This window comes from Sinocyclocheilus grahami, unplaced genomic scaffold, assembly GCF_001515645.1.
Source record: "Sinocyclocheilus grahami isolate Dianchi unplaced genomic scaffold, SAMN03320097.WGS_v1.1 scaffold153.1, whole genome shotgun sequence".
NCBI classification, from domain to species: domain Eukaryota; kingdom Metazoa; phylum Chordata; class Actinopteri; order Cypriniformes; family Cyprinidae; genus Sinocyclocheilus; species Sinocyclocheilus grahami.
Window position 1 is genome coordinate 1,036,405 of NW_015505332.1, and position 11,252 is coordinate 1,047,656.

At 34.6% G+C, this 11,252-nt stretch overlaps 1 protein-coding gene across 1 annotated transcript in view; it reads right to left on the bottom strand.

The window, feature by feature from the left end:
- LOC107592505 (regulating synaptic membrane exocytosis protein 2-like) overlaps window positions 1-11,252 on the bottom strand; it is a 167,598-nt gene that overhangs the window by 51,431 nt on the left and 104,915 nt on the right. The window contains exon 13 of the mRNA XM_016282038.1: window positions 10,225-10,334. Within this exon, the coding sequence (XP_016137524.1) occupies window positions 10,225-10,334 (110 nt within the window). The remainder of the gene's footprint in view (window positions 1-10,224; window positions 10,335-11,252) is intronic.

Below are 11,252 nucleotides of genomic sequence, written 5' to 3' on the forward strand. Positions count from 1 at the left end.
CATTGCTTGTTAACTAAATTTAACTGATAGACCTTATTGTAAAGTATTACCAATTATCTTCATATTTTCTCTTCATAAAATGTGATATTTGTGATTAATATCAATTAATTTCATGGGTTTTTTTTAGTTTTTTTACTTTTAATAATTAATTATTTTATTAATGGATAAAAGGAGGATTAAACTTATTTTTCCAATATTGTTTTTCTGGAGTTAATGGGTTAAGACAATTTTAAGATTTTAAATATTTTAATTTTACAACATTTTTAACATTTAAAATTAAATGAGCATATGAAGAGTTTATTTGCAAAAACAGATAACTCCGGGGTTTTTTTTTTTCAAAAATAACTTTTTTTAATTGTGTTTTATTGTGTTAGTTAGCTAGTATTTTTTGGTTATTTTTACCTAATCAAAATAACCCAACTGCAGTTTGATTGAGTTTAATTGGAATGCACAATGAAAAAACATGATTTTTAAAAATTGTTAAAAACGGAGTTATCTGTTTTTGCAAATGAACTCTTCATATATTCTCTGAAAACAAGTCTATGTCAGACAACTTTGCTTATCAAGTGCATTTATCTCATTTAAAGGATGCTTATACCATACATTTTTACTGTAAAACAAGACTAAGTTTCTGATTTAGAAAATTATTTTTGCAATAAAGGACTTCTGCATTTGACACTGAAATCTCTGATTTGAAATCGTCTGACTAAAGGCTAATAATACCACAAAAAGCAATGGAAATTAATAAGAGTTAAAACATCTCATGACCGTCTGTGTGCTGTGAACTCATGCTTCAGCAACCGCTCACAAACCTCACTGACTCTTTGTGCCTTGTAAGGCAATGCTAAGTAACCTCTTCATGGCTTTGTTTTCCTTCTTTTTTCCACCTTCTAGTTTCATACGTGTATATTAGTCATGAGATTGCATAACTAACCCGCAGAAAACTGCCACCAGAACACATGCCTCTTATACAGTGGGGAAAAAAAGTATTTAGTCAGCCACCAATTGTGCAAGTTCTCCCACTTAAAAAGATGAGAGAGGCCTGTAATTTTCATTATAGGTATACCTCAACTATGAGAGACAAAATGAGAAAAAAAATCCAGAAAATCACATTGTAGGATTTTTAAAGAATTTATTTGCAAATTATGGTGGAAAATAAGTATTTGGTCAATAACAAAATTTCATCTCACTACTTTGTTATATACCCTTTGTTGGCAATGACAGAGGTCAAACGTTTTCTGTAAGTCTTCACAAGGTTTTCACACACTGTTGCTGGTATTTTGGCCCATTCCTCCATGCAGATCTCCTCTAGAGCAGTAATGTTTTGGGGCTGTCGCTGGGCAACACGGATTTTCAACTCCCTCCAAAGATAGAAAAAAGGTTTCAATCCCGTAATTCTGACTTTATAATTTACAATCTCACAATTCTCACATTATACCTTCACTTGCGAGTATATATCACACATATATCATATTTTTCTTTTACTTTTTTCTTTTACCAATGGCAGAAACAAACTTCAATAGAAAAGACATGTTCTCTGTGAGATTAGCCCTATATTCGTTGTTTATGCGCACACTGCAGCTTGACCTGCTGAAATATCCACAGTAGTTTTTAAGATGGTTTCTAACTGGTCCAAACTAGTCATTAACTAGTCTAAGATTCTCTTGCTGATAAATCAAGTTTCATTTTTGGGTGAATTGTTCCTGAACGGGAGTGCGACAAACAGAGAGGAGCTGGGACACGGCGTGGAGGAAGACGAGAAAAGCAAAGCAGAAGAAAGGACAGACCTGAGTTTGTCTGACCGGGGGAGTCCGTGTCTTCTGGGTGAGGGGGTCACATCACAAAAACGGACAGACAGACAGACAGACAGACAGACAGACAGAGGAGAGGGGTGTGAGAGGAGGTATGCAGAAAAAAGGGGTAAAAACACAAGGGAGGGAACACATCAACAACACCACACAAAAAATGAGGGAAACACAACACACGACAAGCAGATAAAATCACAAACACAAGTTTCAAGTTCCATGATACAAAGAGAAAAGATCATTAAAGAAGAGGGAAAAGAAAAAGAAATCACAGTTCAGAGGGAAAACACGAAGAGCAGCCAGTCCTGCTTCAAAACAAACCCTGAAACACTAGAGGAATGTTAATAGAACATGCAGACAGGAATGAAGAAAAAAAGACCTGTGGAAAGAAAAGAGGATAGAAGAGAGAGACAGTCTCCACAAATCCTGAAGAGAAATAACCTTCATTTGATAAGACCAGGTCCTGACACCAATCAGATGTGTCTTTAGGAACATATGGATGCTAAACACAACACTCACAGATACGCTACACTATCCAAGTAAAATAACAACCACCATTTATTGCACAAAATTATTGGCATACTCCAGTTAATTGTTTAAGGCAGTGCTTTAAAATGTAAAACTGCTGTAACTCATGGTCCTGAGTCGTTTAGTTTTGGGGTCAGTAAGATTTTTTATTCAGCAGGGGCACATTAAATTGATCAAAACTGACAGTACAGACTTTTATGACAATTTTCCCACAAAAATATGAAGCGGAATCACTATTTTTAACACTGATAATAAAAAATGTTTCTTGAGCAGCAAATCAGCATATTAGAAGAATTTCTGAAGGATCACGTGACACTGAAGACTGATATTGAAAATTAATTTTGCATCACAGGAATAAATTACATTTTAAAATATATTCAAATAGAAAACAGTTATTTTAAATGGTAATATCATTTCACAATATTTCTGCATTTTTGATCACATAAATGCAGCCTTGGTGAACAGAGACTTCTTTGAAAAACATTTTTTTTTTAAATCGTAGCAACCCCAAACTTTTGTACGGTATAAAAAAACACAGTCAAAAGCGCCTGACAGCAGTTTCATCATTGGTGGCCACGAGTTCTTCTACCATTACTGACCCTGCTTTAGACACTCTGATAAAAAATTAGATATATATATAAAAAATCTGTCACTCTAATTTGACCACACAAAAAAAATACACATAATTTTCCTTTAAAAGTGGACATTCTGCAGGCATCTGTACCATATATCATTTGCAGTAATGCATAATGCATCACACCAAGAAATGATGCATAAATCTTTAAATGGCCACAAGTTTTATAAAATTAAAATGTAATAGTCACTTCACATCAGAAATGGTCACATGTCGTTCATTTCGCCTTAAACAATGAACTCTGACTGAAACTGCACTACAAATTGCTGTCACATCCCATTTACTGCAAGCATGCTAAAGCTCTCCAAAGCACGTCTAAACGCATATACCGTAAAGAATATCACAAAAAACACTATAGTTAATATCACTGAGTGACTACAAATGATAAACAAAAAACAAAACAAATAAAGGTTCTTTATTGGCGTTGATGGTTCCATGAAGAACCTTTAACATCCATGGAACGTTCCATTGCATAAAAAGTTCTTATAGTGGAAAAAGGTTCTTCACACTAAGAAAATAACGGTTCTTTTAAGAACTGCTCACTGAAAGGTTCTTTGAGGAATCAAAAATGGTTCTTCTATGGCATCACTGCGAAAACCCACTTTTGGAACTTTTTTAAGAATGTAGTCAGAAAATCATCTCTGAATCACCCACTGGAGAAAGGTGCCCTAATGATCCTTAGATCATTTGTTCAATGCCCGTGTAGTATCTTATATAATGGCGCTGGTGTCTAAGGCCACTGTTTTGCACTAATTGGACACCCTCCTCCTCTCCATATTCAAATTCTTTATCTGTGTCTTCACAGAGAACACAATCTGCTGATACGGCTCATTTTTTTCTCAGTTCTTCATTGTTCTCTTGAGCCGTGCTTTGATTGGCCGCGGCATTAATCATGCCACGGCCCTGCGTGCATGATCTTGTGTACCCAAGCACATTTCTTACGCATTAATCATCCTCAAGATGATGCCATTCCACACAGACGGCTGCACTGATGGGACATTCATTAGCTGGACCTGATACGGACCCTATTAACCTCCCCAAACACACACACATACGCAACCATCTTATCAGAAAGCTATTCTGGAACAAGATCCTCAGACGCTGTTCTGCTTTGTCACTGATGCTTGTATCACTGTCGTCTCATTTGCGTTTAGCTCAGTAATACATTTGTCTGAAGCTATATTCATCATACGCAGCTCTATAATTTCCATTAGCTTTGTGCACAAAGTGGAGATAATCATCACTATTTAAAAAAACACTGTTAAAATCGTACACATTTTAACTCACACAAAGAGAGCATGTCTACTTATTTGTGACTGGTTAAATGTGAATCGATAGCTAACAGTGTTTCAAAAATTAAACAATAATAATGAAAACTTATTCAGAGCAAAAGGAACATAAAATGTACACTAATCTAATGCACATCTCCAGCATTTTTAGAAATATTGTTTTCACATTTTTAGAAAGAAACATTACCATTTCAGATCAGATTTTTTTTGTAAGAATTTGATACTTATATTCAGCAAGCATGCATTCAATTAAAAAGGACAGCAAAGATTTTTTACAATGTTACAAAAAGTTTCAAATATAATTTAATAGACTAGGACATAATATTTTCAAATATTGCAATTGCATTTTAAAATGCATTAAAACAGAAAAATATAATATTTCAAAATATTACTGTTTTTAATGTATTTTTGATCAAATACAGACTCGGTGAGCTTAAGAAACTAAATGATTCTTTCAAAGCTGATTTATGACTGCATGTTTATGAATGAACAATATATATACTTGAGCAATATCAATAGTAAACTAAATATAAACAGATTGACTAACCTTAATTCACACTTATAATAAAACAAACTGTGATGCTACTGTTGTGATTCATTCATCTAGAAATATAGATGATGTTTATTTTATAACTAATTGAGTTTTAGATAAACAGCGACAGAAATGATCTGAGATCATGTAACAGCTACCAATCACAGCGTGTTTTCTTTAATGTACCATTTCTAATGAGTTTATCAAAAATACTTGATATTACAATAACAGATTGGTGTGGAAAAATCGAATAATTCAAACAAATAGACAGCAGTGTCAGTCCATTAGCATCTGTACGGAAAACCTTGTTAAAATTTGTGTGCAGATAATAAAGCAAATCAGACTGAAACTGCCGATTTCAGTCAGATCTCATCAGTTTTGTGTGCAATGAGCATCAAATGGTCTATTGACTTTCACCTTCCTCATTTACTCCACCTGACTGTATGCACTGCACTTATTCATCCAGAGACTTAGAGCTTAAAGCCAGAGCTCAGAAGAAGGGCAGAAAGAGCAGACAGGGTCAAGATCAGAGAGGTCAGAGGTCAAACCTGTCTGAACAGTGATGTGCGTCTCCTCCTGATGGCCGTTAGACGAGTGACCAGCACTGACCACTGAGCTCTGCTGGTCCTCCCATGTCACCTCTTATCATGCAGGCCATTGACACAGAGACACAGGCAGCGTTAACATACGGCTTGACGTGTGCCAGAGAAACTGAGGGATTGTAATTCCCCCATTTTTGTGCAGGGACAGTGGACAAATATATTTGAACACTTACAGGTAAGTCAGGCTTGAAAATATAAATGTGACACTGAAACAATATTAATTAAGGCTCAAGTATCCAAGAACATTTGGTTTGATATTTTGTGTCTAGTGCAATGCATTAAGACTGATTAGATATTCAAATACTTTTTCATATAGCAATGTATGTTCCTGAAATACTGCAGGAATGTCTGCAGACACCATTCTTCTGCATTTAGTTTTTGCAACAAAAAAAAAGGTGCATTAAGTTAGCTTTGTAAAATAAATCAAAAGGTTGAAGAGGTAGACAGAATAATTCTGGTGATATTTCAGCACTAATGCATTGAACAGCTCCTTTCTACACATGATTGTGCGTCATCTGCTGGTTAAACCGTGGAACTGCATCCTACTAATCAATTCGGTCAAAAGAACCACTGATTTACATTTATATCAAAATATGAAATTCTATAACATCTAGATTTCACTCTGTAGCATGAGTAAAGAAACATTGTAAAATGACTTTAAACAGAACAGTCTTTTAAATAAGATCTGGCTGTATTTAGAGTAGAAGTCACTAGCTATAGTGCACAACATTTATCCAGATACAAGCCAGATCAATTGAATTCAACACAACACAATCTCTCTAAATGTCCCTCATTATTCACAGCAAAACGCATTAACACAATGACAACCCACACAAGAGAGAATATATGAGAGTCGTGAAGAGGGAGAGACTGACCTAGAAACAGACAGAGAAAAACCTAGAAACCGACTCATCCATGCAAACGGAAGTCCTTCAGTTTTTGAGTAAAGAAAAGACATTTTAAAGATGTAAGGACTAGGTGATAGGTAAAAACTCCATAAATTAACACAAGGAACAATCATTAAACATTTGTAATTCATATTATGTACCAATATAACAACACATACGGTAGTAATAAATAGCTATATTTAGCTAAACCGCATAACAGAAATGAATCAAACTTAGCAACTCTAACCCTAAACTCACTTTTTTGTTTTTGGCATGCACTAGAATTGCAAATTAAGAAAGAAAATATGGTCAAGTTTGATTTCACATTCAGAATTTAAAATGTAAACACATTGTGATTACTTGATATATTACCAAGCCCTAAAGGTGAGGAAACATCCTCTTAGAGAAGAAGATGAAGAGGAAAATATTGCAAAGCTACACCGCAAACACACGCCTGGAGAGACTTGCCTTTCCTGCCGTTGACCGCTGGGCCGTTTGGCCTCATTTCATAAGCTTTAACACAACAAAAGAGCAATGGAGTAAAAACACTGCAAGAATTCCCACAAATGCATTTTGAGTGTCATATGAAAAAATGAGAGATGAGAGTACTTCAAACAGCTGATGTAGTGTAAATACCAGTTGGACAGAAAGCAGAGATGGATGCTGGGAAAGTGGCAGACGCACACACACTCCCAACAGACCAGATCTTGTGACAAATACGACGGATGTGGCAGATGGGAGTGGAGGAAGTGCGATCGGTTAGAAACGTGTCTGTGTTTGTGTCTACAACAAATTATGTATGAACTGATTACAAAACAGAACTCAGGTCTCATGGGCCGGTTTGGGGTTTTGAGTACCAGATCTCTATAATATACAGTACCATTTGGAGTCAGTTCATACATTCATCAATTAATGTCAGATTTAAAAAAAAATTATTTAAAGAAATGTACATTATACTTCTATTCATCAAGGATGCAATAAATTAGTAAAAAGTGACAGTAAAGACTTTTATAATGTTACAAAATATTTCTATTTCAAATAGTTGTTCTTTTAACTTTCTAGCCAGCAATTAATTCTGAAAAAATGTATTACAGTTTCCACAAAAATAATAAACTGCACTGTTTTCGACATTGATAATGATAAGAAATGTTTCCTGAAATCAATCAATCAATCTATCTATCTATCTATCTATCTATCTATCTATCTATCTATCTATCTATCTATCTATCTATCTATCTATTATCTATCTATCTATCTATCTATCTATCTATCTATCTATCTATCTATCTAACCTAGCACCCTACACTCTACACCCTAGCAACTGCCCTGTATACCCTAGCAACTGCATAGCAACACCCTAGCAACCACCCTGGGTACCCTAGCAACCACAAAGCAAAACCCTAGCAACTGCCCCGCACACCCTAGCAACTGCTATAGTAACCACCCCAAGTACCCTAGCACCCCCCCCCAGGTACCTTAGCAACTACATAGCAACACCTTAGCAATGACATGGGTATCCTAGCAGCTGCATTTCTATCTATCTATCTATCTATCTATCTATCTATCTATCTATCTATCTATCTATCTATCTATCTATCTATCTATCTATCTATCTATCTATCTTAGCACCCTACACTCTACACCCTAGCAACTGCCCTGTGTACCCTAGCAACTGCATAGCAACACCCTAGCAACCACTCTGGGTACCCTAGCAACCGCATAGCAACACCCTATCAACCGCCCCGGATACCCTAGCAACTGCTCTAGTAACCACCCCAAGTACCCTAGCAACTAACCCAGGTACCTTAGCAACTACATAGCAACACCTTAGCAATGACACCGGTATCCTATCTATCTATCTACTGTCTCTATCTATCTATCAGGAGTTTGGCTAGAAACACAAACGTTACAGTCTCTCAATGAGAATTTAACACAGAGTTGCTGTACTGTAAGTCACTAGACAATTTGCTAAAATAAATAGAGTTTTAACAAAACTATCAAAATAAACAGAAAATAATTTAAATAAATTTTCAAGTTTACACATCTCAGACTGTCTACATTATCTATCCGCACTTATTGTATAGCTCTATACACCTACTACATGTTAAAGATGGTCTTAGCTGCACCTTGTTATATTTCTCCAAAAGAATTCAAGAGAAAACTGATACTAAAATGAGAACTCCATATGAATAATATTTAGCAAAAACACAACTGGAGCAATAAATCAAAATGATATTAGCGAAATAAAACAGCACATCTGTAAAATCAATCAATGATTGGACAATACAAATACTGTGACTGCTTCTAAAACAACACAAAGGTGACTGGGAAAACAAAAATACATTTTGAAAATCCTTTATCACAACATTACACAATCACTGCTACAGGAAGACAAAGAAAAAAACTAAAACTACCCGTCTACATTCACATTTAAACACAAAGAGTTTGCAATGGACCTGGCTTCATGACCTCTCAGAGAAAGCTCTGATGGAGCATTTGATGTGTCCGAAATAGAGAGGGAATTCAGTGAATCTGACTTCCAAAAAGCTTTAGGATCTAATGTTAATTTTAGACCCGTCTATAGAGGAAATGCCAGCTCAAGACCATTGCAGTTATGTTTAATTCAATCAGAAGCTCCTTCTGACAGATTAAACCTTCACAGACGTGTTACACACCTGGACAAGGCTCAAGTTCTTCATCTCCATCTTCTGAGAGAGGAATGAGAGAGGGAAACATCAGAGCGCACATGCAACTCTACCACGCATGTCATTTACATGATCATGTGTGTCGCCCGCACTCAAATATAACAACAGCACAAACTGTGTCATATTCAGCCAATGGGGTAATGGAACGGAGCAATGTTGTGATAATGTATAACAATCCCTAAAAAAAACGACAATGATTCACACTAGAAACACTTTTGACATGTGAAATGACAAGCTTTGTTGTCTCCTACTTGACACACCAGTTCAACAGTCAATCATCAAGGAGGCTCCGCCCACCCGTGGGGGGAAAACAAAATTTGTTACCATATTTACCCATTAATTCAAATGTAGATAACACTGATTTCAAGAAATTTGGCTATTTTATGAGAAAGAAACTCATACAATTTTATTTTCCGTGCAGATATTAAATAAAAATGTGATTTAAAAAAAAAATTTTTTTTATTAATTATTTGGCTTTAAGTCGATGTCTGTTGATTTTTCAAAATTGTACATGAAACCGAGATTACTGGAGTAATCTTTTTTTTATTTTATTTTTTTTAAGAAACAAGAAAATACTATTTGTTTTCTATTTCAAACTTGCACATTTATTGGATGTGTTATTTATTCATTTATTTGCAACCATTTGTAAAACTGTTGACAAAAAATATTTTAGCATACTTTTACTGTATAAGTAACACTTTATAATAAGCTCCCACCAGTAACTGTTAGTTAATTTTTTAACTAACATTAACTGACAATGGAAATACATTTGTTAAAATATTTATTAAGCTCATTTAATAAAAAAAAAAAGTACCTCAGATCCATTAAATAATATTAAGAGAACCTTTTGATTTTAATGATATATAAGTAAATATTGAAATTAACATTAACTAAGGTGCCCGATATGTATTTTTCATTTAAGATTCATGTTAACTAAAGTAGTTACCTAATGTTAAAAATTGCATTTTATAATTATAAAAGTATATTTTTATTCTCCAATTCTTATTTCAACAGAAAATACATCAATGCTTTTTAGGCACGTTTTTCTTTCTAAAAACAGTCAAATTCTTCATGCCCCCAGTTGAAATGAACTGTAACTGGGATATGATGCATTGCTGACTGTAACTATAGCAAAGCACTACATTTGCAGAGTCAGTCATTCTGCAATCCCACCTCTCAAATAAACATCTCAGCATGAGCAAGAGCCAACAAAAAAGAAGCTGCACAGAAAAACAGACTTACTTCTTTCCAGCGTCCCTTTTGGAGGCAGTTGTGGGAGCTGTCGTCCTCTCCTGCTGTTCACGGGGGACCCGGTGGGGCTGGTCTGAACCGATCCTCCACGAGGATGCGCCCTAGTAGACAAAAAAATAATCCCCATTATTATGGTTGTTATGTGCATGTACCTTAACTCTACCCTGAACACTGACAGTGACAGCGCTAGCAAGAAACTGCTAATCAACACAAAGTAGCACAATAGGACATTAAACAAAAAGGCATAAAGAGATTTAGAGTTGGTCTATGAAGGATCAGCAAATGAAAATATGTAACAATACGTTATAAATAAATAGGGTTAAAAAGCATGTGCTGAAAAGGAGTGGTTTAGTCAGTCATATATATGATATTTCACATATACATGTGCTGTAATATCATGCACATCCATTTGAATGATGCTGAGGATTAAAATAACAGTAAACAAACATCATGATTTTCCATCAGCATTTTGTATGAACTAAAACTAAATTATTTCATAATCACATAGTACTATATACGTATATAGAGTAAGCAAATTAATAAATATGATTTTTGTCCGTCTTAAACATCACTGTCTTAACAGTAAAATCCTCAAAATACAAGATATGCAGTATAATAATATTTAATGAATTAATAATAAGATTAACACTATTCAAAATATTAAGTTAGGTAAGGTTTTTTTAAAGAATGCTCATCTTCTTATGCTCATCAAGGCCGGATTTTTTTGATCAAAAATACAGTAAAAACAGTAATATTATGAAATATTTTTTACAATAACTGTTTTTCATTTAAATATATTTTAAAAGGTAATTTATTCCTGTGATCAAAGCTAAGTTTTCAGCATCATTACTCCAGTCTTCAGTGTCACATGATCCTTCAGAAATCATTCTAATACGTTGATTTTCTGCTCATCGTTGCTGAATAGAAAGTCTTTAGTAACACTATAAATATCTTTACTGTCACTTTTTATCAATTTAATGTGTCCTTGCTGAGTAAAAGTATTAATTTCTTTCTAAAAA